The sequence below is a fragment of the Toxotes jaculatrix genome, chromosome 14 (assembly GCF_017976425.1).
Source record: "Toxotes jaculatrix isolate fToxJac2 chromosome 14, fToxJac2.pri, whole genome shotgun sequence".
NCBI lineage: Eukaryota > Metazoa > Chordata > Actinopteri > Toxotidae > Toxotes > Toxotes jaculatrix.
The window spans coordinates 17,753,987-17,781,985 of NC_054407.1; the positions used below are offsets into that span (position 1 = coordinate 17,753,987).

General features: G+C 40.1%; 4 protein-coding genes across 11 annotated transcripts; 3 read left to right on the top strand and 1 right to left on the bottom strand.

The window, feature by feature from the left end:
• The first annotated feature begins 73 nt into the window (after positions 1 to 73).
• On the top strand, positions 74 to 2,162 carry LOC121192597 (protein THEM6-like). The gene is made up of 3 exons (XM_041054338.1): positions 74 to 159; positions 997 to 1,502; positions 1,608 to 2,162. Exons 2-3 carry the CDS (start codon positions 999 to 1,001, stop codon positions 1,713 to 1,715), a joined length of 612 nt encoding a protein of 203 aa, XP_040910272.1. The 5' UTR covers positions 74 to 159; positions 997 to 998; the 3' UTR covers positions 1,716 to 2,162.
• A 583-nt stretch (positions 2,163 to 2,745) lies between these two features.
• Positions 2,746 to 6,518, top strand: LOC121192700 (protein THEM6-like). 2 transcript variants are annotated; one of them, XM_041054504.1, is made up of 3 exons: positions 2,746 to 2,804; positions 4,274 to 4,778; positions 5,175 to 6,518. In XM_041054504.1, the coding sequence occupies exons 2-3, from the start codon at positions 4,278 to 4,280 to the stop codon at positions 5,280 to 5,282; spliced, it is 609 nt and encodes a 202-aa protein (XP_040910438.1). In that variant the 5' UTR covers positions 2,746 to 2,804; positions 4,274 to 4,277; the 3' UTR covers positions 5,283 to 6,518. The 2 variants fall into 2 exon arrangements, with proteins under 2 accessions (XP_040910438.1, XP_040910437.1); XM_041054503.1 differs by lacking the exon at positions 2,746 to 2,804 and having other exon boundaries at positions 2,815 to 4,778.
• Positions 6,519 to 6,970: 452 nt separating this feature from the next.
• Positions 6,971 to 18,080, top strand: LOC121192697 (E3 ubiquitin/ISG15 ligase TRIM25-like). Of its 3 annotated transcripts, none has more exons than XM_041054495.1 (7): positions 6,971 to 7,647; positions 8,390 to 8,485; positions 14,295 to 14,528; positions 15,969 to 16,128; positions 16,227 to 16,277; positions 16,365 to 16,424; positions 17,214 to 18,080. In XM_041054495.1, the coding sequence occupies exons 1-7, from the start codon at positions 7,057 to 7,059 to the stop codon at positions 17,738 to 17,740; spliced, it is 1,719 nt and encodes a 572-aa protein (XP_040910429.1). In that variant the 5' UTR covers positions 6,971 to 7,056; the 3' UTR covers positions 17,741 to 18,080. The 3 variants fall into 3 exon arrangements, with proteins under 3 accessions (XP_040910429.1, XP_040910428.1, XP_040910427.1); XM_041054494.1 differs by lacking the exons at positions 14,295 to 14,528; positions 15,969 to 16,128; positions 16,227 to 16,277; positions 16,365 to 16,424; positions 17,214 to 18,080 and adding exons at positions 8,688 to 8,921; positions 9,037 to 9,196; positions 9,280 to 9,384; positions 9,916 to 10,014; positions 10,983 to 11,532; XM_041054493.1 differs by lacking the exons at positions 6,971 to 7,647; positions 8,390 to 8,485 and adding exons at positions 11,829 to 12,417; positions 14,092 to 14,178.
• Positions 17,843 to 27,829, bottom strand: LOC121192698 (elongation factor 1-delta-like). Of its 5 annotated transcripts, none has more exons than XM_041054496.1 (10): positions 27,729 to 27,821; positions 27,259 to 27,280; positions 25,070 to 25,693; positions 23,824 to 23,947; positions 21,465 to 21,521; positions 20,255 to 20,336; positions 20,057 to 20,151; positions 19,361 to 19,564; positions 18,934 to 19,128; positions 17,843 to 17,970 (listed from the first exon to the last, which is right to left on the bottom strand). In XM_041054496.1, exons 3-10 carry the CDS (start codon positions 25,660 to 25,662, stop codon positions 17,932 to 17,934), a joined length of 1,389 nt encoding a protein of 462 aa, XP_040910430.1. In that variant the 5' UTR covers positions 25,663 to 25,693; positions 27,259 to 27,280; positions 27,729 to 27,821; the 3' UTR covers positions 17,843 to 17,931. The 5 variants fall into 5 exon arrangements, with proteins under 5 accessions (XP_040910430.1, XP_040910432.1, XP_040910431.1 ...); XM_041054498.1 differs by lacking the exon at positions 25,070 to 25,693 and adding an exon at positions 26,434 to 26,469 and having other exon boundaries at positions 27,729 to 27,811; XM_041054497.1 differs by lacking the exon at positions 21,465 to 21,521.
• Between the last annotated feature and the right edge of the window lie 170 nt (positions 27,830 to 27,999).

Below are 27,999 nucleotides of genomic sequence, written 5' to 3' on the forward strand. Positions count from 1 at the left end.
ACGCCCGCTCCGTCGATGCTTTTATTTTGACGGCCGTTGCCGGAAGTAATTTAATGTACTTAGTTACATTTTGTGCTTTACTCGCGTTGAACGGACGGCATGGAGTGAGACCTGTCGACTCTGCAGATTTGAGTAGGAACGTCAGGACTCAGACAACAGGTGTGTGTTTCTGGATTCCCCTTAAGACGTTTTAGAAGTATTTTACGTTTCCCAGTTTGTTTACATTCGCCGTAAAGTCAGACTGGAAACTATGGTTAACTACTTCAACAGGTAGTCTGATTTCAGACCTGCCAGTGTTAACGCTAACTTACATGTTACATTACTCTAAACTCCAGTGAATGACATTTCTGACACAGCATTGTTTTATTCTGAAATAACCATGTACGCTGAAGAAATGCGATTTTTGCAGAGAGGTTTAACCAGTACCTGCCTTTCCTGCAAAACCTGTTTACACCTTCACGTTTCGTTAAATCAGTTCACAGGTATTCTGAAAAGTGGAGACGCTGAGCGACACTGGGTCTTTTATCCGTAGTTTAACACACACAAAGAGGAACAGGTTTCATCCTGCATCTTCACTTTTATAATAAACATTAAATTAAATACACGAGAAAGATATACCTGCATAAAAATGTTTGGTATGACTGGCATTTGTGAAACAGCTAAACTAGAAGCACAAATCACTGTTGTTACTGTCACCGTCCCATAGGTTTTCAGGTGAGTTACGGATAGATACAGATCAGAACTTGCCTTGGTGTACTACACCATTTAGAAGAATGTGTGTAAATGTGCCACATATGTGTTTGAGGCAGTAATTATTTTGGGTTGATTTGATTTCTTTCCAACTCTTGAAGTGTACCAAATTACCTCAGGCTACACCACCAATATTAAGCTAACAAAAATAAGAGAATATCACAAGAATTCTCCTTTTAATGATTTTGCATTTACACATCATTGTAACCCCACTGCTTCTTCTGCTTTTGTATCCTTTTCCTATAGAGATGTGGTGGGTGCTGTGGGGGCTTGGCGCTTTGCTGGCTCTCTTCTGCAGTCTGGATGTGTGGTACTTCCTGCGGGCAGCAGTGGTGATCCTCCGGGCCTGGTTCCAGCCTCCCATCTGGGATGTTACAGCAGAGCAGGTCTTAACAGGCCGGGTCACTCCCCATGACATCGATATGTGTCACATGAACAATGCTCGTTACCTCCGGGAGTGTGACTTTGCCCGCTTCTCTCTCTACACGCGTAACGGTGTGTTCAAGGCCTTGCGAGCCCTCGGAGCTTCAATGGTAGTGGGGGCCACCACCATTCGTTACCGAAGAGCTCTGTGTATAGGTGAGGGGTACGAGCTGCGGAGTCGGATTGTCACTTGGGATGACAAAGCCTTTTTCCTGGAGCAGAGATTTGTGTCAACAAAAGACGGGTTGGTGTGTGCTGTCATGTACTGTAAGCAGAGTGTCATACGAAGTAGCCCAGACAAGATCATGCAGCACCTGTGTAAAAGGAAGGTAGGAAAGGAAATCTCAATACAAATACAAATTGCATATTGGCAAGATCTCAATAAATCCTTTGTTCACTGTAGGACACTGACACTGAAGGTTTGCTTCTTTCAGGTGGAGTGCCCTGAGTTTCCAGAGGACCTTCAGCACTGGCTCAACTTCATTTCTGCCAGCAGCCAGGCCCTCAGGGCAGAGAGTGGACTAGAGGAGAAGAACAAATAAGGCATTGCATGGGCAGCTATTAAGACTGGCTTTTTGTGAGCCAGCTAATATACCAGCCCAAGTTTCAAAGTATCCTTAGAAATATGGTTGTCTTCTGTTGGCTGTTGACATCCAATCCGTTTGACTTGAACTTGCTTGTGCCTACTTTATTCTTTTGGTACTGAGAGCTTAGACCTCAATACTTCAGTGAAACAGCAGAAAAAAAAACAACATACGTCATTGTTTTTAGAGGCTGCAAATAGCAATGAATAATCCTTTCTTACATACTAATAGAAAAGTGTATACAAAGTGTATGTTCACATATCACAGAAGCACTAAAACAAACAAATTTTTGAACTCCTATTGATGTACTTTTATGTCTTCACTATGCATTTAGGTGCACGTGTGCAGAGAGCCTCACATATTTTCAATGAAAGTCAAGACAGGAGATCAATGATAGTGGTTACAATTCAGAAAAAATATGCCACAACAAATGAGAATTTGACCGAAAGTACTGTAAAACAACAATAAAATTGCTGTGTCAAATCAGTCGTATTGTCTTTCTGCATTGGAATAGTTTATCCAGTAAACAGATTCCACATTAACAGTGGCCCACAAGTAAATTAACAGTGAGCTATAATGCTCTATTTGCAACTCATTAGACAATAGATGTCTGTTAATGTTTTCTTGGTCACAGGTAAGAAAAAAGGCTGGATGTAATTCCGTCAGTAGCGGTTGCTATAGCAACAGGATGTTCAATTGACACCAACAGCTGCTGGCAGGACGTGCAGACTGTTAGCTGAGCTCATATGTTACAGGACACGTATTATGTTTAACTCTATTTTCTCAAACCTTAATAAAAGTTAAACATCCCCTGATGGGCCGTGGAGATGTAATGCGCACGGGCAATATTTATTTATTTTCTTTTTACGTTTTCTTGAGGTTTATTAATCATAATTGAATATGAAAACATAACCGCGTAACCATGCCGACAAGGCGGCGAATGGAATTACGCGTCGTCACAGGCCACCCGGAAGTCATGTTCATTCATTCTACCGGTATCTTCAAGTTGCATCGCATCCCATGGTAGCACTGTGTTCAGGACGCACGGTAAGTTTTACAGTCAGAAAAGGACACATCTTCCGTCTGTATTTCTAATGCTTGAATTTCGACATTAAGAAAACTTTAGAATAGCGGCTTTGCTCGTACGAGTACGGTCTCCATTCTGCCAAGGCCACCAGCTGCTGGTAGCTAGCAGCTAAGCTAACAGATTTGGCTGTCACAGCAGGTTGGATGGAGCAGCGTTAGCCCCACAGTCCTCTCAAGGTTGAAGTGGGTGATTACAGGAGTATGCTGCTTTTTTATTTTTAGCCGTAATATTATGCCAAGGAGTGAAAAAGCACTGACCTCTTGTTTTCCTACACGTCTGCGCTGTCATTGATGAGGTCAAAGGTGGATTCAGTTTAATATTTAATTGTGAGCGTGGTCATGAAGTAAGAAAACACTAACTCCCCTAAGTATAGAGTTTTTGTGGCAAGGCAAGGTGAACTGGATAACAACAAAGGCAATACATGCTTAAGTGCTTCACATAACACATAAAAGACAGTAAAACTATAGATGGATTACTGAACAGGCCGCCTGGGCACAGGCCCAGAGACTGGAGGGGCAAGGGGGGCCCAGAGCTAGAGATTCTGTTTTTAGAGACACAAAATGACCACAAACATACTGAATACAGCTATAGAGAGACACAAAATGATTACAGAGTGATGCAAATTGACCACAAAGAGATGTAAAACAGCTACAGAAAGATGCAAAATTACTACAGAGAGGCAACCCATAAAGAGATACAAAACTTCTGCAGAACAATTATGAAGAGATTTAATCCAACAAAAACCCCAGTGAGACACAAAACAGCTACAAACTACATAACATGGCTGCCTGATGTCTGATAGGTCTGGATGTTTCATAATATAGCAGCAGATCAGAAATGTATTTCGACACTAAAGCATTCAGTGCAGAAAGCCAGTGCAAAGATCTGGGAGCTTGACTGATGTGATCCACCTTCTTCATCTTAGTGAGGACTGTAGCAACAGTGTTTTGAATCAGCAGCAGCTGCCTCGTCGACTATTTAGAGAAATCTGTAAAGCCAGCGTTACAGTAATCGAGCCTACTCAAGAGAAATGCATTTACAAAAACGCTGTTTTTTTCTAAATCCTGCTGAGACATGTCCTTTAATTCTTGACTTATTCTTAATGCTGATTGTGTATTTGTCTTAATGTGTATGTTAAGATGTAGGACCAATGGTAGCAGCTGAAGCTGAGCACTGATTTTTACTCGTTCTTGTCTGACTCCAAAAACAATTATTGGACTAACCTGGAGAAATTTTAGCACATTTAGTAATTGATGTGTTCTCAGTGCTGGTGTGGCACCTGTATAATTATGGTACGATAATCTGTTGTTTTCCATAATCTGAGTTAATGGGAGATGTTAAAGGAAAACTTAAGTCACAAGGAGATGTTTTAAATAAGTGTATAATTCAAGTTAAGTGCTGTTTTATAAATTATGTACTGTTGTTCCAGAGAGATGTTGCTGCTGGTGTTGGGAGTTCTCCTCCTTCTCTTCTGCAGTCTGGATGTGTGGTACTTCTTACGTGGTGCCCAGGTGTTTATCGAGGCGTGGTTCCAACCCAGAATATGGGACATTCTAGCTGAGCAAAGTATTGATGGCATGGTCCTCCCCCATGATTTGGACTACATGGGCCACATGAACAACTCTCGATACCTGAGGGAGTGTGACTTTGCTCGCTTCCACCATTACATGCGAAATGGCCTGTTCTTGGCCTCACGCAAACTGGGGGCCAAAATGGTGGTAGGGGCTTCCACAATTCGGTACCGGCGCTCCTTAGCCTTCCGTGAGGCTTTTGAGATTCGGACCAAAATAGTAGGATGGGATGAGAAGGCATTTTACTTGGAGCAGCGCTTTGTATCCAAGAAAGATGGCTTCGTATCGGCAGTCATGCTCTGCAGGCAGAATGTGGTACACTGCAGCCCAGAGAGGATTATCGAATTTGTCTGCAAAAGGAAGGTATGTAAAAGTAGAAGTAAAGGTGGAAAGAATGGGTACAACTGTTGGAGGCCTGCAGCTAACAATTATTTTCCTTATCAGTTAGTCTACTGATTATTTTGTAGATTGATTGTTTCATTTGGTCTGTAACATTTCAGAAAACAAAAAAATACCCATTACAATTTCTTAAAGCCCAAGGTGATGATATCAACTCATTGGGTTTCCCCAAACAACACTCCCAAAACATAAAACTATGCTGTTTACTACTAAATAAAACAATGAAAAAAATAATTCCAAAAAGTTTAGAAGCTGGATCACAAGGTGATGCCATTGATTGACTGACCAGTTTGTTTGCTATTCAGACTGTGGCTTTATTCCACCACAGCATTCTGCTAACATTTCTGTTTGTGTGCGCAGATCGAATGCCCTGAGTTTCCTGAGGACCTCAAACACTGGATCAGCTTCATTTCAGCCAGCAGTCAGGCCCTGAGAGCGGAGAGTGGACTGGAAGAGAAGAACAAGTGAAACCACACCATGACACTCATGAGTGTAGATACATATCATTTACATTGCACGCACACATACAGTATACAGTCATACATACACGCACACAAACAGCTAAACATCATAGAGAGTTTTAGTTGACTTACAAGATTCCACTTATCTGTTTTGGGTCAATCCTACCTGCAGTGTATTTTTGTATGATGTGAACTGAAGTACTGAACTTACAGCAGCTGAATATTAAAACTTGAACTGTAAGGTATTCCATATTTTAAAATGCACTTGTGCACTGGGATCATAATGAAAGTTGTTCTCTCAGAAGAAAGGGAAACAAAAACGTAGCTTTATCCTTGCAACTTATTCAGTAGTTAACTGTGAATAAACATTTTCATTCTCATTTAGCAAAATCCTCTAACTTCAGATACGCATGTAGAGCAAACGTTAATCTTCCACTGACATCAGTGCATGTTTTGAAACACGGAATATTTTTTGTGCCTGTTTCTCTTGATTAGCCGTAGTTTACAGTTAGATTTCAGAGAATTATAACTTTTTATGAAAAAAGAACAAACAGTAGGTGTGATGAAATGCTTGAGTGGACATTATGGACATGTAATGACAATTAGTTTTAATGTTCCCATCAGCATTTTGCACAAGGTAACCCAAATGAGTTAACAAATTGTTAAAAATCTGATCGGGAATATTTCTTTTTGAGGGATCCTTTTATCAGTATAGTATTGTTCTTTTACCAAATTTATTATTCTTGCATTCAAAGGGTGGGCTTCTTGATTGCAGTTGCATGTGATTTTAGGAGAATGTGCTCAAATCCAAATTGACAGGCATGATAAGCAAATGCTAATACTGTATGAGGTTGCTGGCAACTTTTCAAAACTTGCAATGCACGATAAACACTGAATGTTTGGATGATGCTTGGTTTTTATCGAGACAGCCTTTTGAAATCTGGAACCTTCCCTTTGATGCACCAAAGCTTTAGTTTGTGACCAAAGTAATGTATTGTTGTGTATGAAGAGGAAACAAAGTCAGTTTTTAAAGAAGATGTATGTCTAACCTGTTGTTTATGTTGTTAATGCACAAAATCCTTTAAGTTTAAAGATATGTGTTGTCCTTTTTATTTTCCACTTATATTATTTAAGATTTATTGAAATGGATTCCTGTAACACACTTCATGTATTGTGTTTGTTAATTATTTAATGGCATTTTAAATTAAAAATGCACTGGACTCTATGTGTGGTATATGTTCTTGTTATTCAATAATAACCTGAGCCTCTGATGTACTGTGGCTTGTGGTCCTGTATTGAATATAGATCTGCAACTAAATAACTATTTTGACAACCAGTTAAGTCATTTGTAAAGCAGGAATGCCAATCAATGTTGTTTTTCTCTCAAATATAAAGATATCCCACACAGCCCCGTTTAATATTATTATAAATTAAATATTTTGTCAGATAAAACAAGACATTTGAAGACGTAACCCTGGACTCTGACAATTTTGAATGGATAATTTTTTTTTACCATTTTCTGATATTTTATAGACTAAACGATTAATCGAGAAAATAATCGCAACCATCATTAGATACAGACCAGAATTTGTGCGTCGATTAAATATCAAAATTACATTTAAATTACATTATTTTTGAAATTTGGTGTCTTTTAAAAATTAAAGCACCCTGCTTCCGTTTCCGGTGACGCCCCCTTCTATTCACTTCCTGTAAACAAAGCAGCAGCTGTCATTTTGTTGTGTTTTCGCTCATTTTCTGCCTTCACACTAGCGTTTTCGACGATGGCCCAGGCCGGAGTGGTCCTGGACAAGGACCAGTTCAACTGCTCGATATGTCTGGACGTGCTGAAGGACCCGGTGACCATTCCCTGCGGACACAGCTACTGCTCTGTCTGTATCCAGAACTACTGGGACCAGGACGACTACCTGGGGATCTTCGTCTGCCCGCAGTGTCGGCAGAACTTCAACCCGAGGCCGGTGCTCGCCAGAAACACCATGCTGGCAGACGTGGTGGAGAAATTCAAAAAGACGGGACTCCAGGAGGTCACGACGCCCGCCCGTTTTGCCGAGGCCGACGACGTGGAGTGCGACGTCTGCACCGGGAGGAAAAACAAGGCAGTAAAGTCCTGTCTGGTGTGTTTGGCCTCCTACTGCGACGTCCACGTCCAGCCTCACTACGAGTCCGCGGCCTTCAAGAAACACAAGCTGGTTTCGGCCTCCAAAAAGCTCCAGGAGACGATTTGTCCCCGACACGACAAGCTGCTGGAGGTGTACTGCCGCACCGACAAACTATGCATCTGTTACCTGTGTCTGACAGATGAACACAAAGGGCACGACACGGTGCTGGCTGAGGCGGAGGTACAGCAGAAGCAGGTAAGCGCATCAGCTGATTGAATCAATACAAGGTGATCAGCTGCAGCACTGTAACATGATAAAGGAGATATTTGCTTTTATATCACCCTGGGCCCATATTATGACTATTAAAACCTTGAGGATAAAACTGCTGATACCACTTTATGATAAGGCACAGTTTGTAAAGCTTTTATAAGCTCCAATTAATGACTTTATTAATGGTTTATACATCATTTAGTAATATTTTATAGATCAGTAACGAGAACAACTTTTGGGTTGCTAGATTATGGAAAGCCCTTCTTCAGCATGACACTTACATTGTGAGTTTAACTCTTTATTTCTGTAGGGACACCCCCTCAAAGGACTGTTTGACAACCCACCTCATGAACTGCTAAGTGCTAAGTACATATTAGTGGTGTACTGACATTCATAACCTCATTATTACTGACAAGAAACACACAGCCAGGTTATTACCAAAATAGTTGGTTTAAACAAGGCACACTCATACAAAAGAGACATAAAGCAGGGCATTTGCATTTATGGTATGGTAGATAAGTCACATACAAGGAACATTTAGTAAATTAGGAACTTCAAATATAATCACATACACATGGACAAAATATCATGAACAGGTTCATAATATAATGCAAGCAGAAGTCTTTGTATGTGGTAATCCTGTACAGAGTGATATAATCACTAAGATACTTAAATATCTATTAAGTTAAAGTGACTCATTTTTTATTTTCGCAACCTTTTTCCTCAGAGGCAGCTCGATGATATGAAGCAGAGCTCTCAGATGAGAATTCAGCTCAGAGAAAAGGAGACCCAGGAGCTGAGACAAGCCATTTTCTCTCTCACGGTAAGTGTAAACATTCAGTTTGGTCTAATAAGTAGATGGTAAACTTCACTTCTACTATATTGCTGTAAACAGTTCATAATTTAACATCTTATTGATATTACCACTGCCATACTCTGTCAATTACAATCGTTCTCTTGGAGCACTGAGATGTTTTGTGACAGCGAAACGTGAGAATCTGTGTTTGCTTTGTGTCTCTGTCCAGCGCTCTGCTCGGGCAGCAGCTGAAGAAAGCGACACTGTCTTCACCGAAATGATTCGGTCGATCGAGCTGAAGCGTTTTGAAGTGAGAGAGCTAATCAAAGCCCAGGAAAAGACGGCCATCAGTCAGGCCGAGCATCTGCTGGACAAGATCCAGAAGGAGATCACTGAGCTGAAGAAGAGCGAGGCTGAACTAGAGAAACTTTCCCACACTGAGGACCACGTCAATTTCCTTCATGTAATACCACTCTGATTTTTTTTTTTTTTTTTTCTGATCTCAGGACAGAAAGTCAGCTACTTCAATACACATGTCAAATTTCATTCCCACTTAGTATCTGTGTTTGTTATTCCAGAGCTGCCAGTCTCTCCATGCTCCACCTGTGCCGTCAGCTTTGCCTTCAGTCATCGTTGACCCCAACATCACCTTTGCCCCAGTGATGACAGCTGTGCTAGATTTTAAAGAACTTTTTCAGGAGGTCTGCCAGGGAGGATTTGTCAGCATCTACGAGAAAGGTAGGCACAAAGGGTTGTGTTTTTATCCAAAAGAAGTTATTCTGTTATCACTGTTTACGTGATTTTTGTTTCTTTCTTTGTAGTGAGAAACATAGTGATTGTAAGTTCTTCAGATCCTGTTGCACAAATAGACACAACACAGTCTGGTGATACTGGGTCAACAAATGTACAAATGGAAGCAACACCAGGTGAGTCTGTAAACCTGTTCATGCTCATCTTTAAAACACATTTTGGACAAAAAGATGTTTTTTTTTATCTGTTGTTATAAAACATTTTTATATGTGATTTTAGCAAAAAGTGTCTGGAAAATCCCCAGTACTGTTGTTCCAGATCTCTGGTGTATAAGTAAAATCTGTATTCGGACCTTAAATTAGTAATATTTATCCATCCATTTTCTGCTGTTTTGTGTTTAATGATTAATTACTGATATTGTTGCAATATACAGCTGGGAAGTACTGACAAAAATGTGATAGAAATATCAATAAAATCATGCACTAGGTAAACATCCTTATGAGTTTTTATTAATATTTTTCATACTCTGACTGATATGACAGTGAAACAGTATGAACCTGCATCCTATGGGGTGTTGAAAAGGTCTTCAGTTTAACTTTGTGAACCCTATAGAAACCTTGTTTGTGTAGTCCTGCTAGCAGCTCTCTGACACTTTGGACAGCTGAGACTCTGCAGTAACAGTGTTTATTCTTTTTTTGTGCTTTCAGTGATCCCTCCACTTGGCCTAGACCAAAGTCCTGTGAGTCCTCTCAACCCCTTCCTCACTCTGGGACCTGCTGCACCCACGTTTAGCTTCTCACCATTTGGTAATAACAGAAATTATCAAAAATAACTATTTCAAAGTGCTAGTGTGCAGAGTTTATTTTATACAACAAAACCCAATGCAAATCATATCACAGATGTTATCATTTTAGAGGCAGAAAGAAGTAAACAAATTTAGTATATAACATAACATACCACACTAGTCTAAAAGTAGTACTGTATCAAAAGTAAAAGTACTCATGAGGCCACAGAACGAGTCCTGTCATAGTGTTTTATATTATACAGCTGAAATATATTCACTGATGAATTAATGAAAAAGAAGCATTTTAATCTTGTACCTGGTTTATGTAATGCAGGGTAGTTTAATCTATAACAAGGAATCGCATAGGTTGTTCTGTATCTGCAAAGAAATTAGTTACTATATCAGAAAAATTACAAGATTTGCATCTAAAATATTGTGAAGAAAAGGATAAAGTACAAGTACCTCAGAATTGTACTGTAAGCTGGTAAATGCACTTAGTTATTATTTTACACTTATTTTATGGAAATGACAGTTTTTTCTATCAGTCATCTTAGAAAGTCACATTTACCTTTAGACTTTTATTCTGGCTCTAGAGAACTCTCAATGACTTCCTGAAGATCTTCAAATTTTCGGATTTATATTTTCAAACTATGGCCGTGTGTGTGTAATAAATCAGAAGATCTGAGATGATACTAAACTCAAGTTGAGGATACTGTACATGTTACATGCATATGTTACGTTACTAAAACACCTGCACAGAGTGACTGTCTTACCTTGTCAAAACATTATATAAACAATGAAACTGAAATGCAACTTATCACATTACTAGAAAAGTGGTTGCGTATACCATCTGTCTTTACCGTCCAGTACTGTCCAGTTCATGTACAGGAACGTATTTTTGTGAGCTCTCCTCTAACGTGTCGTCTTAGTCCTAACGTTTCCGTTGCCTCAGCATGCTGTAGACTAATAATTCGTCTTCTGTCTGCTCAGGCGGCAAACTCTCCACAGGATCCAGACAAAGGCACCTTCAGCGACGCGCCCACCCCAGAAGGAAATAGACTTCCAACGGGCATCAAAATCAGCATTTCACATGCACCTACACGGCCTGAATGTCATTGTACTTGACTGCTTTCCTCTCCTTTTCCTCTCACAGAAATGTACTCGTACGCATGAATTGTACATTTCATTATTCATCTTTTGGCAGCAGTTTGTTTTGTTTTCACCTATCGGCTATACTTGAATCTTGCATTATAATGCAGGGTGGAAAGAGATGAGGAAAGCATGTGTAAGTGCCACTGAAGACCACACTGACAGTGTATTTACTTTAAGTACTAACCAGCACAAAGCAGGACTGGACTCATTACATATTGTGTCAGTATTTGCAAGGACATTGCCTTGACATTTAGTATGGTTTTAGTTTTTATTAAGCTATGATTTTATAAGTATTTTTCTTTTTGTATTTTAACCAAAACTCTGTTAATCATATTGCTTTACAGACGTGTGTAATAATATATTGTGACATTAAAAAGCAAACACACTTGTAAAATTGGGATGTTTTTTGTTTATTTGCTTGGGGGCTGGATTACATTTCACTGTTTTCTGAGCATATACGGGCGTCAGGTGTTTGGTGTAGAAGTGGAAGTGGGATAACAGGTTGATAGCACACACACAAAAATACTGCAGCTCTGTTTGCCTTATCTGGGACAGCCTATGTCCTGGTTTGCAGGCTGTGATTGGAGCCTTCAGGGTGCAGTGGGTGAAACCTGAGAAGCTGTTACCAACATACCTGTGAGCCACGCCCATCTTTGTCCCTTCCAGTTTCTGTTGGAGTGTGTTGGAAATGGCAGCAGCAACTATTTCTATTGAGCAAGACCAGTTTTGTTGCCCGGTGTGTTTGGAGGTTTTGAGAGACCCGGTGACAATCCCCTGTGGACACAGTTATTGTTTGGACTGTATTGAAGACTACTGGAACAGAGCCAAGCAGAAAGGCCAGTACAGCTGCCCTCAGTGCAGGCAGGTGTTTAATCCGAGACCTCTGCTGAGTAGGAACACGGTTCTGGGTGAAGTGGTGGAAAAGTTTCAGCGAACCGGATTTCAAGCTGCAGCTCAGCCCTTTGCCAAACCTGAGGAAGTGAAATGCAGTGTTTGCACAGGGAGAAAGAGCAAAGCTGCTAAATCCTGCCTTGTGTGCTTGGAGTCTTACTGTGTGCCTCACCTGAGAGTCCACGAAGAGCGCTTTCGTGGAAGGGCCCATAAACTGATCCCAGCTTTAGATCAGCTGAGAGAGAAGCTGTGTCCACAGCACGACAAATTAATGAGGCTGTACTGTCGCACCGACCAGCAGTGTGTGTGCACTCAGTGTGTTAAAGAAAGACACAAGGGCCATGATGCAGTCTCAGTGGTGGATGAGAGAACAACACAACAGGTGCGTTTGAACATCTCTTAAGATGCAGAAATGATTACTTAATTGTATTCATTTAAATTCTGGGGAGAACACATATGCTTATGAACAGCTAAGAATAATAAAGTGACAACAAATCAGATTAGAATTTACTTTTTAATTCTAGTACTTTAAAATAACATTAAGTAAATTTGTGCAGCAAAATTGAGACAGAGTCATGGTTGGTGCCCCTCAGCTTGTGAAAACAGTTGTATAATTTTCTTAAACTTGTTATAAAGCTTCGTCAAGTTTGGGAAAATAACCCATCAGAGTTATCTCAGCCTGAGCTTTGCTGCCATATGTGTTTTGGTAGAAATGGGAAGTGGCCGCTGACAGTAGCTTCATATTTACAGACACTGAGAGCGATATTGATCCTCTAACTCTCTGACAGAAAGCGAAGCAACAAGATGGATATATATCAGAGCGTTCAGGGGGATAAAACAAGTTTTCAGGTCATTATTGTGGCTCAGATGTTGACATTATCTATTAGTCAGAAACTCATATTTACAATAACTTCCAAATGGCATCAACACAACTTTGGATGCTGCACATTCCTAACGGAAAACCTGCCACAGAAACTGAGTTACACAGACTGAGAGGTGATGTCCAGGTACGGAAGGTTTAAGTAAACACAATGCTGCATTGTGGGAAATGTAGTTTTTTTCCTCTTAGATCTTAAGCGTTTAGAACTACCTTTCCCTTGATGCTTTGGTGATTTAAACTGGAAATGTGTACGCGTTAGTTAGCTGTTAGCTAAGACGTGAGCCGCGTTTATTTGTCTTTATATGTTTAAAAAAAAAATGGCGCCATTAAAAACAGGCCGGATGCGACATTAGCAGGCACGTACAAGGTGCAGATTTCTGAGCGGATTTGTGGACGTTCATTCACGATGGACATCGGACCTTATGACATCCTCAGAAAGCGTAAGTAACGCTGAATCTAAAAATTTGAGGATCATTTCTATTTGCTCTGGTTTGATTGAGTTATGTAGCTCTCACAGAGTGTTCGGCATTAGGCCGCTAAAGGGGTTTTAAAGAGCCTAAACATTTGTGTCGCAGTCGCTGCTGCTGCTCCAACTGTTGAGCATGTTGATAAACGGATCAAATCCATAACCATATCTAACTTCCTGTTATGTTTCATAGTAAAGCCGTGAACGTTTCCTTTGCACCTCATGCAATAACTCTGCCTCACATCTCTCCCCTCCTTCGTGTCCGTAATGTGCTAAAAGGCGGGATATCTTTACCAAAACTGCGCCAAGCACTTTTAGCACCAAAAATCTCTCTTGAAATTCAAGCAGCCATTTGGAAGTGAAATTGGAAATAAAACTCGCTGTGTAGAAAAGACAGCAGGGTGACTCAGTAGACTCTTAATTTGTAAATCTGGTGTCTAAAAATGAAGCACATGTCTTTTATAGCCTGATGTAAAGGTTTCAGCTTTTAAAATATTCAGCACAGGGAGTGTAAAATGTGCCCTGGTCCTGCAGCCATATCTTGTGTGTCAAAAGTGTAGGTTGATAGACCAAAGGCTTTGCAGTGCAATCCAATCCTTTGATTGTAAAATCAAAACTTTCCATCTTGAAAGTCAACCGTGGAAAATGTATTCGACTGAGAAGCCTAAGGGACCGCGCTGTGGTGATATTCATCTTTTGTATTCTCTTAGAAAAAACTCCAGGAAACCTCTTTGAAGTCTGCGCAGAAATTGAAGGACACGGAGAAGGAACTTAGATATACAATCAGATACATCAAGGTGAGTGTATTTCTAATACGGGAGCTTTAAATATGTTGTTGACATACTGTGTAGAATCAAAAGTGGGGTGTGCATGATTCCTGGAGACCAAAAAGAGAAAACTTTGTCCCCCACAGCACTCCACAGAGGCAGCCGTGGAGGAGAGTGAGAGGATTTTCTCCAAGCTGATCCGCTCCATAGAGAAACAAAGCTGTGAGGTGAGGGAGCTGATCCGAGTCCAGGAGAGAGCAGCTGTCAGTCAGGCTGAGGAGCTGCTGGAGAAGATGCAGAGGGAGATAGCCGAGCTGAGGAGGACGGATGCTGAGCTGGAGAAGCTCTGTCACACTGAGGATCACATCCACTTCCTCCAGGTATGGAACAAACGCCAACTCGGGCATAGGCTTGTCCGACCTGGTCTTTATCACCTTTTAGAAATAATTCAGAAATAAGGTTTAGTCTGACTTTTTAGAGACACATGGACAGTCTTGCATGCTTCAACACAACTCCCGGTATGTTTTACATTTGATTTTTAAATTCTTTTTGATTACCTTTAAGGCCCTTTGGTGTATTTCTGAGCCCATATTTGTCAAACTTTTAAGGTTTACTCTTAGCAGTGCACTTCAGAGTCAGCTTAGGGTGAGTGTGAAGAATAGGATGCATCTATCAAGCGACTTATTCCTACGTATGGCAAAGCCTAAGAGTAACCTTCAGGGAAAACTCTCCACTGACCACACGATACATTACATGTATGGTCAGAGCGGGAATTGTCAGTCAGTAACAGTGATTTATACCTTACAACCAACATTTTAAAAAAAGTTAATTTTATTTGTTTGTAATATTTAAATCTCTGGGAATAATTAACACAGGAATTTAACAACAATCTAATCTATTTATGATGTATAAGTCTATAAATAGGAGTTTAGCACTACACTAACAAGTGCAGACAATGAAGATGCTTAGACAGTGACTGCAAGTAAAATTCACATTTATTCTTGTTTTGTTTGCACCCCTGGTAAGTGCATTAAAAAGTGGTGTAACATCCTATCAAATGTTATTAGACCAAACATATTGGGGTGCTCGGCTCTGTCTGTACTCCAGTCATGTATGATCTGCTGTTAATCAACTTAGGAGACCTCTGAGCTCTCTTACTTTTAAGAGCAATTTTAAGTTAACAGGAGTTTGACTGTTCAGTCTAACTGTTCTCAGTAGGCATAAAATTGGACAATTTTTACTTTTATCTTTCATTTATGTCCAAGATTTCACCTTTTAGAAGTTTGATAAATACGGGCCCAGGTCTCTGGAAGGGCTTGCCAAGGGAAATAAGGCTGCCTGAATCAGTATCATCATCAGAATTAAAATAACCAATAAGTCAAAATAATTGACATCCCAGTTTTGTGAAAGTGTAAGAGCTCAGACATATTTATCAAATACCTTATCCCAGTCATTCAGAACTCTGGAGCTAAACATGCTATTATTCTGCTGTAGTTAGTCTTTTATTTTACTGTTGAGCTTTTACATTGCTTTTTAATTTGTTGCCTTTTGAAGCAACAAATTAACGTGGTTTGTAAAAAGTGCTCTAAAAATATGATCATTATTCTTCACTTGCTTTTACTGTGCCAATTTTATTAAGGTTAAAAATAAGTAGTGAAATCAAACACAAGCGTAATTTAATCTGATATCCACCACACTTCTTGATAGATCCAGTTAATATGATTTTATCAAGAACTTTAGCGGGAAATGATTCCTCCCTGGTTTGTCAGGCTTGTTGGGTTTGCATTCCTCTAATTTGGTTGTGTTGTGTGTCACTGCAGAAGTGCAAGTCTCTTCATTTCCCTACGAAGATTGTGGAGATGCCCAGCGTGGACACACTCCCATATTTAATGTACAAAACTGTGAGAGGAGCCCTGGCTGATCTGAAGGACAGTATGGACGAAACACTCAAAAGAGAATTCAACAGAATCTCCGAAAAGGGTAGGTCTCTCTTTCATCTGATTACCTTAAGGATGATTATTTTTAGATATTATGAAGGGTAAATTGTCACCACATTATCTTTTTTTCTACATTTGTAGTGATTTCACTGAAGGAAACCAGCGATCAGAGTACCTCTGAGAAGACTAAAGGTATGTAAACTTTTTTTTAGCAATAAAAATAAGTTTAACAATAGTTCTTCCATTAATTTAATGTCGGTCAACTCTGATATCCAACAGCAAAAGATGCCGAAATACCATACAACTCAGAACCGAAGACAAGAGCTGATTTTCTACACTGTGAGTAGAACTATTAAACCTATAAACCGTATAACAAGACCAACATGTCCCAGATTGATACTTACTGATTCTCAGCAGGTGTTTAGTTTTCAGAGTGAAATAGAAAGTGACACAAAATATGCTCAGAATTCATACTATTGATTCATTCATTACTATTGACTGATTATTTGAGCTCGCTGTTTGATGCACACTATCCTCCCACAATGCAGTGCACAAGGTAAACCAATTAACTCCAAAAACATCTTGGAAAACCTAAGTGTTAAATCTTATGAAAAACATTTTGATGTGTCTTTGTAAACTGCTGCCAATTAAACTTCACACAGTATTACTATGTAGCACATACTGTGTATAATTGGTATGTTTTATGGATTTGGGACATGTCTTAGTTTAGCACAGTAGTATGCTAACATTTGATCACAGATGTGTAAGACTGCATTAGTTCTAGCTCCGGCTCACGAGATGCGTCTCTGTGCCTCAAGAGTTCTGAACCGTTCAAATAGTCAAAATGACTTTTGAGCCTTTTGAATGTTTTCATAAAAGAAAGCCAAAACCATGTTACAGGTTTTACTGTTACTAATGTGTTGAATTCATATTTTCCAAGAAGTAATAGTTCTTTAGGCTGTAAAAGAACCTTGCTGTTAGGCAAGTAAAATGATAGAAACCAATTAGGAAAATTAAGTTTTCCATTTTATTCATATTATAGTAATATTACTGTTATCTACAAAGTTAGCCCTTCTTCTTTATGGCGACATAATTTAGCGTCTGACAATGTCCATCTTCTCTGTCCAGATTACAATGATATAACCCTGGATCTAAACACAGCCAATCCCTATTTATGCTTCACTGATGGTCGGAGAGGTGTGACCACAGGATTGGAGCCGCAGCCCTACCCAGACCACCCGGATCGCTTCACCAGTTGGGCCCAGGTACTGTGCAAAGCCGGGATGGCCGGGCGATGCTACTGGGAGGTAGAGTGGGCTGGAAACGGAGGGGTTTCTATCGGCATCTGCTACAAAGGCATGAGCAGAAGTGGGGGAGGGAGCGACAGCAAACTGGGACACAACTCCAAATCCTGGAGCCTGGACTGTTCCCACTCGGTGTGTTCATTTCAGCACAATAAGGAGAGCGTGACCATCGCAGCTCCCCTCTGCAGCAGAATAGGAGTGTATCTGGACCTCAGGGGTGGGACTTTGTCTTTCTACAGTGTTTCTGATACAATGGCTTTACTTCATAAAGTTAAGACTACGTTCACCCAGCCTGTATACCCTGGATTCTGGGTGGGATTAGGTTCTACTTTGAAGCTGTGTTCTCTTTAAACTGTCTGCACTCCATCATCAGCAGTTCTCAAGTAACCTTGTAAATTTGGGGTTCAAAATATTAATTATTCACTGAGAATAATAATGAAACTGAGACAGATGTTTGTGCTCAAAGCTTAGCTTTTTAATAACCGTGAAAGCCGGGAGCAGCAGCAACACTTTGGTGGAGCAGGCTAAAGAGCTGGTGGAGCTTAGATCTTATTGAAGGCAGCAACATCTACACTCTGGACCTGTATGGGAGGAAAAAAGTAAATAAGTCAATGTGTGTATTTATTTGAACATATTTATTGTACATCAAAGCTATTTTCTTTAAAATCATATATAAAGCTTTTATGTCGGATACAGTGTGACAGACTGAAAATTTTTATAATTCAATTCTCATATCTACACATGTAATACAGCCAACAGCAGCTTAGCTTAGCACAATAGCTGGAAAAGGTGAAACAGCCCATCTGGCAGATTAAACAATCCCAGGATATTAATTGTTAATTAATGAGCTTTAGAGGTTCTTGCTGTTCCCTGTTTCCAGGTTTTGTGTTAAGCTAACTAGCCGCTGGCTTTAGCCTTAAATTTACCATTTTTTTTTCTCAGAGGATAGTTTTGGTTTTTGGTCATTTAATGGTTTGTTCACCCAAATACAAAAAACTTACTCTAGTGGCTCCTTACAATACAGATATAGTTTTGTTTTTATTTGGCCAAGTTTCATCTGTGGTGCACAATGCATTGGAAAATTACTTTTTTAAAAATTCAGCAACACTCTGTTAACATTAATAAGTGGGTTTCTAATCAGCTTTTTATATGTACACGACAGGAAGCAGCGTCTTCTCAGACCACTACAGTTACAAATCAGTAAGATGCGCTTCCAAAATAAGGTCTGGGTGTAGAGGAGAAATCTTATACTGCCCTGCTGTGTATATTACTACAGTGCATGTAAACAAACCCTGATTACCTACATAACCTTTCTGTTTCTTGTGTGCATGTTAACATGCTGACTGACACTGATTCTGGACAGAGATGTTGCTGTTGAATTGAATAAATGTAAAATTTCAATGCAGTGACCACCACAAATGGAATTCCAAGTCAAAACAATCTACTTGGATTAAAGCGGGAAACATGTCTGTGTTTAGAGTAGCCAGGCCTTTGACATCAGCACTTAAAAGGTAGACACACAAATGAAAGGGACTGTTACTTACAAAGTCCTCAAACTTGGTGATCTCCTCCTCCAGGATGTCAGTGCCGACTTTGTCGTCCTCGACCACACAGCTGATCTGCAGCTTCTTGATGCCGTAGCCCACTGGCACCAGTTTGGATGCTCCCCACAGGAGCCCATCCATCTGCACGGAGCGTACGCACTCCTCCAGTTTCACCATATCTGTCTCGTCGTCCCACTAAGGGAAAATTGAGGAGAGGGAGAGACAGGAACAATAATTTGACACAGGCTCCATCAGTAACAACAAAACAGCTTCTTCAGATGTTTGCAGTCAGATGAATAACAGCATAGATTTACCTAACTTTCACTACATGCAAGTTGAACTTTTATCTTTTTTTGGTTTGGGTTTACTTAAATGCACTGGGTTTTATTTTAGCTGAATGATGTAAAAGCTTAGGTGGTATACATACAGGCTTAACGTCCAACAGGATTGATGACTTGGCAATGATGGCAGGTTTCTTGGCCTTCTTGGCTGCATAGGCATCAAGGCGCTCCTGCTTGAGGCGTTCTGCCTCCTCATCTTCTTCATCACTGCCGAACAAGTCGATGTCGTCATCGTCATCGCCATTTTCCACCTTCACCTGTTTGACAGGGGCAGCCTGGACAGGTGCAGCCTGTATAATATAATAGTTGTAAAAGTGAGCTGTTGAGAGGGCAGGTTCATTTTTCCAATAAGGTTATTTCTTCTTTTTATTCTCTTTTTGTTTTAAATAGTCATCAGGGTAAAAACATACAGTAATAGAACATCAATAGATATGTGCAGGTGAGGAAGGAAGCTTCCTTGCTTTTCAATCCAAGTTTAATCATAAACATGAAACAAGAAAACAAATAAAAGCAGGAAAATATAAAATTAGGAACATCACAAATAAGAAAAGATTATTTGGCAGTGTAAATAAGATGGTTTTTTTTCAATTGGCTTTTTTTTTTTTTAATAATTGACTTTATATTCAGTTTCAAATTGTTCCAGAAGAAACCAGACTGTGTTGTGTCTTTAGGCATTAGTTTTAGCTGTGTGTACCTAACAGACTGTCCACTGAGTGTATGTCTAATCAGTACAGTGGACATGCGTATATAACATATGTACTATGTAATTCTTAGACATCTACCTTAGCACATGGGATAGCTGCTGGTGCAGGCGTCTTTTCCAGCACAGCCACTCTGGTCTCCAGCTTCAGCAGGGCTGCTCTCATCTCCTCCACCACTAACAAGAAAAACACAACAGGAAAGTTAAGCATTAATACTGTAACACCATAACAACTGAGCAAAATCTCAGACGTGGAGCAACTCAACGCACAGACACATACCTTTGTGCAGAGTCTGGTTCTCCAGTTCCAGGCTCTTCATGCGTGAAACCAGCTCCTGGTCTCCTCCTGCATGTGAGGATGACTGTGGAAAGATGAACACAAGTTAATTTTAAGTGTCATGATGCAGATCAGGGTTGAAATTGAAATGGTAGCAAAGCCATAGCACAATCATCCAGGCTGAGATCCAATCCAAGTCTGAAGTGAAGGAGCAAGCAACAATAACTAAAAAAAAAAAAAAAAGTCAAAGTGGTGAGGTTTAAAAAAAAAAAAAAAAAAAAGCCATGCAAGACCAAAATCTATTAAACCATGATTTGAATACACGCACAAAATTCAATCCCTCTATCCCCAAATACAATGAGAGGATTTAAAGTTTACAATGCCAGCATGCAGGTAAACTCCGCACAACAAGATATTTTAACAAACCTTCAAAGAGGCAACCATTCAGTGAGAACTTCTCATTTTTTGCCTCACACAATTTATTATTATGAAATATAATAGTAATAGTTCAACATTTGGGAAAATTTCCTTGCAGAGAATTAGATCAGAAGACTGATACCAATCTCATATTTGTCTTTTCAATATAACTACAGCCAGCCTTGCATAAAGACTGAAAGCTGGGGGACCAGCTTGCCTGGCTCTGCCCAAATGGAAAAACATTGAAAAGTATTGTAAAGCTGTTTCCCCATCTCCAGCCTTTGTGCTAAGCTAAGCAAGGACAGTTAAGACACTGATACTGATCTTCTGATGGCAACAGTGTGAATAATTATTTCCCATATGTAAAACTATTCCTTTAAGTTTTGTCAATTAATGAGAAGTTACATGAAATGACCTCTGTAAATGAATATTTGAGCTTTCAAGATGGAAACTTGGTGAGGAAATGTTTCACTTCTGAAAATGTTTAGCATTTTCTTTGTATTTGATAATCATGATCACAGTATCTCGCAAAATAATCAAGACTGTCATTTTCACCCCAAAACAATGCATGACAAGATTAGTTAATGGCAGTGTGGAGGAAAAAAAAAAAAAAGATGCAGGGTGATGGGTGAGATGGTGCTACAGGATGAGACATCTTAGTGGTAATAGTAACACTTAGAGGTAATAGTAACACACTCCACATTAGGCAGAAGATGCAGCGCCAACACACTCAGCTGTCTCAGCATTGCAGCGTTCCCAGGTCGGGCCACAACAAAGCTGAATGTGGACGACTTACATTTCTGTGCTGCCTTTTCTGCTGGCGCCCTTTGGCCTGCTGCAGGGTCGCTTTCACCTGCACCCGGTGACGTACAACAACATTTAAGGTGAGGGAGGAAACGCACAAAGACAAGAAGGAAAGTAAACCTAGTGGCTGTAGGTAGAAAGTCAGATGCTACCCAGGGATCACCAGAGTTGTCAGAAACATGATAGAAACCCTTGTGAACGAGTCTAGAGAAATGGGATGAATTATTATTTTAAAACTGTATTTACCCTATATACCCTGAAGCCTCAAATTAGCTTTGGCCGAGTGCATTTTTACACAACACGAGGACTGGATTTTGACTTTTAGTGACATCGCTTTAAGAAGGGATCTCACTGTGACCTGTGACCTGTACAGAGAGGAGGAACAATCACAGCTACCAATTCTTTTAATGTGCATATGTGCCTTTGAGTATTGTTTTAAGACAGACTCAAGGTAAAAATGACCACATTCATACTGCAAACAAAACAGTAAATGCCATTGAGGTAATAAACACAAGCATCTTACTGACAGTGAAAGTTTATGGGAGTAAGCAAGCAGAGGTAACAGGGATGAGAATCAAGTAACAGAACACAGCTGACATATAGCACTTTTCTTGTCACATGCAGGGTAAACGCCTTCTCAACTAGGGCTAAAATGTCCCCAAGAACTTGCTGTGTATACTTGAATCACCATTTCTCACTTTAACGACTATTCCCCCAAAATAGGGCTGGTATACAGACATTAGTTAGTACAGTCCAGCCACTACAGGGGGTAGGTCTGCAGCTAATTTGTAGTACAGTACTCACTCCAATTAGGGATTGCTGGATATTCTTTCGGGAATTAGCAATGTCCTGCAGGATGGCATTAGCATCTTCCATCTACAGGCATGTGTGGGTGAAGCAGTGATGAGAAGGGAGCAGTGAGAAAGGTAGAAAGCAGTGTGCAAAACAGACAAAAGCAGGATGGCCCATACACCGAACATGTAGGATGAAGCAGTTATTAAAAGATTTCAATAATTTGAAAATAAATGATGATATTAAAAAATCTGTATAGTTTTTTTTCCAAGAGAAAAAAAACTGAATTAATGCATCTGGGGACAAGCAGTCAATCAAAAGTAAATATCAGCCCTAGATTTATCTAGAGTTATCTAGTTTTTTGTGATATAAAAGTATTACACATTCTGGCAGCAGACCTGAGGGTATGTGACCCAACCTCAGCTTGCCATTCAGCTGCCATTTTCCCACTGCAGTACACTGACTCAAAGCTTGTGAATAATTCTGAGTAACTAGGACATTGTTTCTATGAAGACATATTTCATTCATCTCCATTGGCTTTTGGGCAGCAGCTACAGGTCAATCAATTAGTTGATTAATCGATTAGTCCACAGAAAATTGAGGTCTTCTCTGCTCACTCTACTATTTCTCATGCAAAAAATAGATTTTCTCTGTCATTTGGTTTTTTTGGTCAAACAAAACATTTGAAAACAACTTCAGCTCAGCAAAATTTTGACGAGATTCTGATGTTTCACAGACTAAATGATTAATCAACAAATCATTGGCAGATTAATCTATAACAAATGGATGCAGCAGATATTTCAGAGGCACTTTATCTCAAAAACTGGACTGTGTGTTTAATATTTTTGTATTTGTCTACTATAATCATAGTTTGCTCTTATTTTATAAAACATGGTGCTCTGGTGCCAGTAGAATTGTTTGGAATTGGCAATACGCTGCAAACGCTGCCCCTTTTGTGTGAACACGCTCGGGAAAGCCTGGGTTGACTTATCGAGTTCATAACCAACGTTGCGTGACCGTGGTTGTTAGGCTTAGTGAAGCCAGATAATTAAAAGATATCCTGGATATGTTGAACTTGCTTCGTAGTACAGGCCCCCGGACTGAGAAGCAGGGACAGCTGCCAAATCACCTGACCCCTCTCCCTAGGACGAGCCACTTCTAAATCGAGTGGCTTAACTCACATGCACGCAGCTGCTCTGTGCTGCCGAGCGCTGTGACTGACGATGATGTAACTATTGCTTAAACCAACAGGCTGGTGACTGATAGTGAGCTGTGCAGTCCTTGAGAAGGGAGCATAAGCTGAGGAGGTGTCAGGCAGGAGGAGGACAGGAGGATCTGACAGACACAGCAAATGCCACAGGTACAAAACTGAAAACAAAGGCTGGCTAAAACAAAAAGACCCAAATGTCCTTATTTCGACAATTTAGAGAATTAGGTTGAAACATAAAACTTTGACGATATAAAAACAAAGATCTTTTGCTCTGGGGCTGCAAATAAAAAGTCATCTTATCAGACAAAGGTGAAAATACACATTTTGGATTAAATTTTTTTTTCTTTACCTGTTGCTGCTGTGGGGAGGGGCCATTGATGCCCTCGTAGAAGCGCTTCTCCGCCTCATCGTAGCTGTGTTTGTCGAACCAGATGTTCTCTGAGGCGAGGCACTGCAGTCCACTCATGTTGGTACTGAGGAGGGAAAGTGAGGAATTCAGGATAAATTAGATAATGCAAAAACACTGTTCAGTGTTTGACAGTTTATCTACTAACGGTCATGACCAGGTGTTAAATTGCCAACACAATCAGTGACAGGAGATGAGTGACAGAACATGGCTTAATTAGATGCTTGACCATGACGCTGCTATGTTACATGTTACAACAGCATGCAGAGTGGGTGGAATTGGGGGGGGGGGGGGCAAATCAAAGCAAAACATTTTCCAATATTTAAAACCAGCAAGCTCACATAAGAATAACTGAAGCATCTTATTCTGTAAAACAACAGGTAACAAAAAAAAAAAAAAAGGGTTAAAACAACTTTGCATCTATGTTTCACCTCCCCTTCTAATTTTGCTGATGCGTTACTGCAGCAGACAGGAATCTACACATTCCTCAGTCAGTGAAACAGAGTTGCCTGGTCTGCAAAGTGTGGATTATAGAACAAAACATTGCTCACTGTCCAACCAATAACCCCTCCCCCTTAGTGATAGCAGAGGTCTACTTAACTGTTTAAACACAGACTCAGTTTACTGTACACAAGTGTACATAGCTGTAAGTTGTACAGTAATACTTGTGTAACATTGACACAAGGTCAGACTTGGTGCTTACAAAAAGAAATTGAAAGGGAATGCATCGGTGAGGTGTGTTATTTCCGTAATCTGTACAATTAAATCTGATACAGAAAGTCCAGTTTGAGTAGTATATCCACGTGTTTAAAGGAACAGTGCATAGCAATTAACAAAACTCAGGATTTTACAACTCCTCAAAGATATACTTTTTGTCTGTCCTCGTGATGATAGAGAGGTAAAGCAGCAGAAATACAGCAAATACAGTAGCTGGATGATGTTGCTGAAGCCACCTGCACTGAATGAGGGTGCTAGATTTTCTTTAAGTGCTTAAGTTGGTATGAATGCAGCTTTAACAAGAACCAAAGTTTCTATAAACCTGCATATCAAAAATACCATACACAACACATACAATAGCATTACTGAAAAAGGCCAAACAAAAATGCAGACAGACAACACACAAAAAAAATCATTATGGTTAAATAAACTGACAACACACATCATGTCTCTCCCATTCCCTGTGTCATACTTGTCCCATCTGGGCCTTTCCGTCTCAGAGGGGCCCCTCTTCCTCTGGTTTGGCCCCCTGCTGCCTTTGCCCCCGTGCTCAGTCTCAGAGGAGGTGCGATTGCGGCCTCTACTGTACTGACGGTGAGGGGTACCAGAGGCCTTCACTGTGGTGACAGGGTGTCCCTGATCCTGCTGCTGTTTGTTGGTGCGTCTTGAGTGGAAGGTCAAGGAACCTCTGTTTGAGCTCCGCGGAGAAGATGACAGTGGCCCGTTGTTATTAGAGGTCAGCCGGCGTTGGTAGTTGCTCTCGGCCTGCTCATAGGCATTGCGGTTGTACCAGATTCCCTCTGCCTGCATGCCCTGGAGGATGGGGCTTTGACCATAGGAGCCGCTTGCCTCAATGGAGGAGCTCAACCTCTCATCTTCAGCCCCAGAGCTTTGGCTCTCTGACTGGGACAAACTGGTGCGATGCCGCAGCCTCCCAAACTGGAGGTTGTCACCGCTGATGATGCCTCTCTCCAAAGGAGGAACATTACCCTGCCCAAAGGTCCCAACTGGTACGGCATCCTGAGGGGCTCCTCTTTGCTGATGGCTTGGTAAAGACTGATCCATTTCCCTATTAAAGTAGAGTCCTCTCTACTCACTTATGTGCCAGGTTTTTAAGGAGAGAAAAGAAGCAACAGGTGGAAGCTGGAGCCATTAGTTCAGTGGAACGTTAGCATCACAAAGGAACTCGTGGGTTAGAAAAAGCTCATAAACAGCTGGTGTCATGCCAATGTGGTCTTGGAGGCAAAGAGACACAGGATTGATCAAAAAGATTTTTCCCCCCTACAAAGAAATTTCAATCATCATATATTTCCCTTTGCCGGAGGAGTTCAGAGTGAATTTATCTTGTCCAAGAACAGACAAAAACTTTCCTGAGAATGGAAAGGGCTCCATTTATATGCTTTTAATATGTGGAATAATGCCACGAAAAGCTACAACAGTTCATTGATCAATCTCACATTGGACTTTAACAAAGCAAAGCCAAAACAAACAAGGCAGAAGGTAATGTGGGTAACACAAATGACAAAATGGTGAAAATGGCCATATTTAGTTTTAAGATGTGTTTGCAGTGTTTCCTCAATATGCTCTTCAAATCTAAAACCAGTGCAGTTCAATTTTTTTTTTTAAATAATGCCTCTATGATTATGAAACTGTTTTAGCAGAGCAATCTCAACTTGAAACACATCACCAATAATGATGGATGTGATGCAAAACTGGACAAAGGCTATTCCTTTGTGACACGCTAATGAGGAAACACTGTGTTTATGCATTAAATATGACAAGATGTTTCTTCTGAGACATCCAAAAACCCAACCTGTGCAGCCGCGTCTGGCTCACCTTTGTTTTGGCATGCTGGATGATAATGTACGCTACCTATTGTGGAATGGAATATTTAAATAATTCAAGGTATTTACTGTGTAAAATAAAACCAAACAAGTTTAATTATACTGAAAATCATATATGTTTCATCAAAGACAGTCCAAATGTCTAACAACAGCACTGCCTTTTACCAAGCAGGCAAACATCAACCCAGAGGCACTAATTTCATGCATGAAATAACACACAACTTCATAATTTGAATGTAAAAAAAGAAAAAAAATGTACACAATGAGCAACACACTGCTGAGAGCACTATTAATGCAGAAATACAAATCTCAGTTTACTAGGTTGATTCAATTTCATGGTCGTTGTGGAAGACAGGAGTTTGTGTTGCAGTTTAACTGCACTGTTTTAATCTGAGCAGTATTGGTCCTCCCAAGCAGAGCTAGGCCAATTATTCGACAACTAGGCAGATTAATCAATAATGAAAATAATTGTAAGTTGCAGTCCCAACTCTTTGCATAAGTTCTCAAGCATTTACTAACACAGAATTCTTAAACATAATGAGTATTTTCTGCACCTCTCTTTTATAACGTTGTGAAAAGAAACATTATTTAATTTTTGGCTTTTTTAAAATATATTTGTTTTATACATTTTAACCTTCATATTTATAAGGGTAGGATTTATTGCAGAGCTGTTGTATTAGACTGCATTAGTTTTAGCCAGGTGTACCTGTCATATAAACTGGTAGTGTAAAATACTTCCACTACACCATAAAACTGCAATAAACCAGGGCATGTGTTAGAGCATCAGCTTAAAAGCAGATTCACCATCAGCACTCACCTTTGATAACTGGAATGGGAAGCTAATGCCCAACACAGAAATAAGACAATGCACAATAATTCTCACAAACAGAATATACACTTACAGTCCTTTATGGAGGAAAAAATAACCACCGGACTGTAAATTATGTTACAGGAATGTACACCACAGTTCACTTAATGAAATGTCATAAATGTCAGACTGTACAATTTGAAGAATTTGCAACTAGAGGTTCACTGAAAAAAGCCTGCAATTAATGTATAATACCAGTCACAAAACAGTTAAAGTGATGGTAATGAAAGTACATATTCGTGTTGTATTCATCTGTTGCTTTCACACCCTGTAAAGTTTTTTGACAGCCCCCACCAACTTGTAGTTTAGTTGACCACGTGGCGCTTAAAAACTCTAACTTCAAAATAGTTTGTGGGTTTTACAAACAGGTACACTTTTTGTAATGTGTCAAATCGTTAATAAAACGTTAGTCTACCTACTCTTGGTTTTATTCGACGTTTTATTGCTCGGTAACCGTCCTGTGGCGTGCTGCCTCGGCTGTAATCCGACGGTGGAAGAGAACTTGCATTAGCCGGCCGCCTGTATTCTTCAGTGACAGAGGGGAGACCGATGTTAGCTTTTCGACGGCTTTATCGAGGACTTCCGCGTTTGTTTACCGTCTGTGAAAACTGTAGTAAAATAATAATACAGAGAAAAACAAGTTATCGCATATAAATCCTTAAGATAGAAAAAGGAACCCGTGTTTTCGTT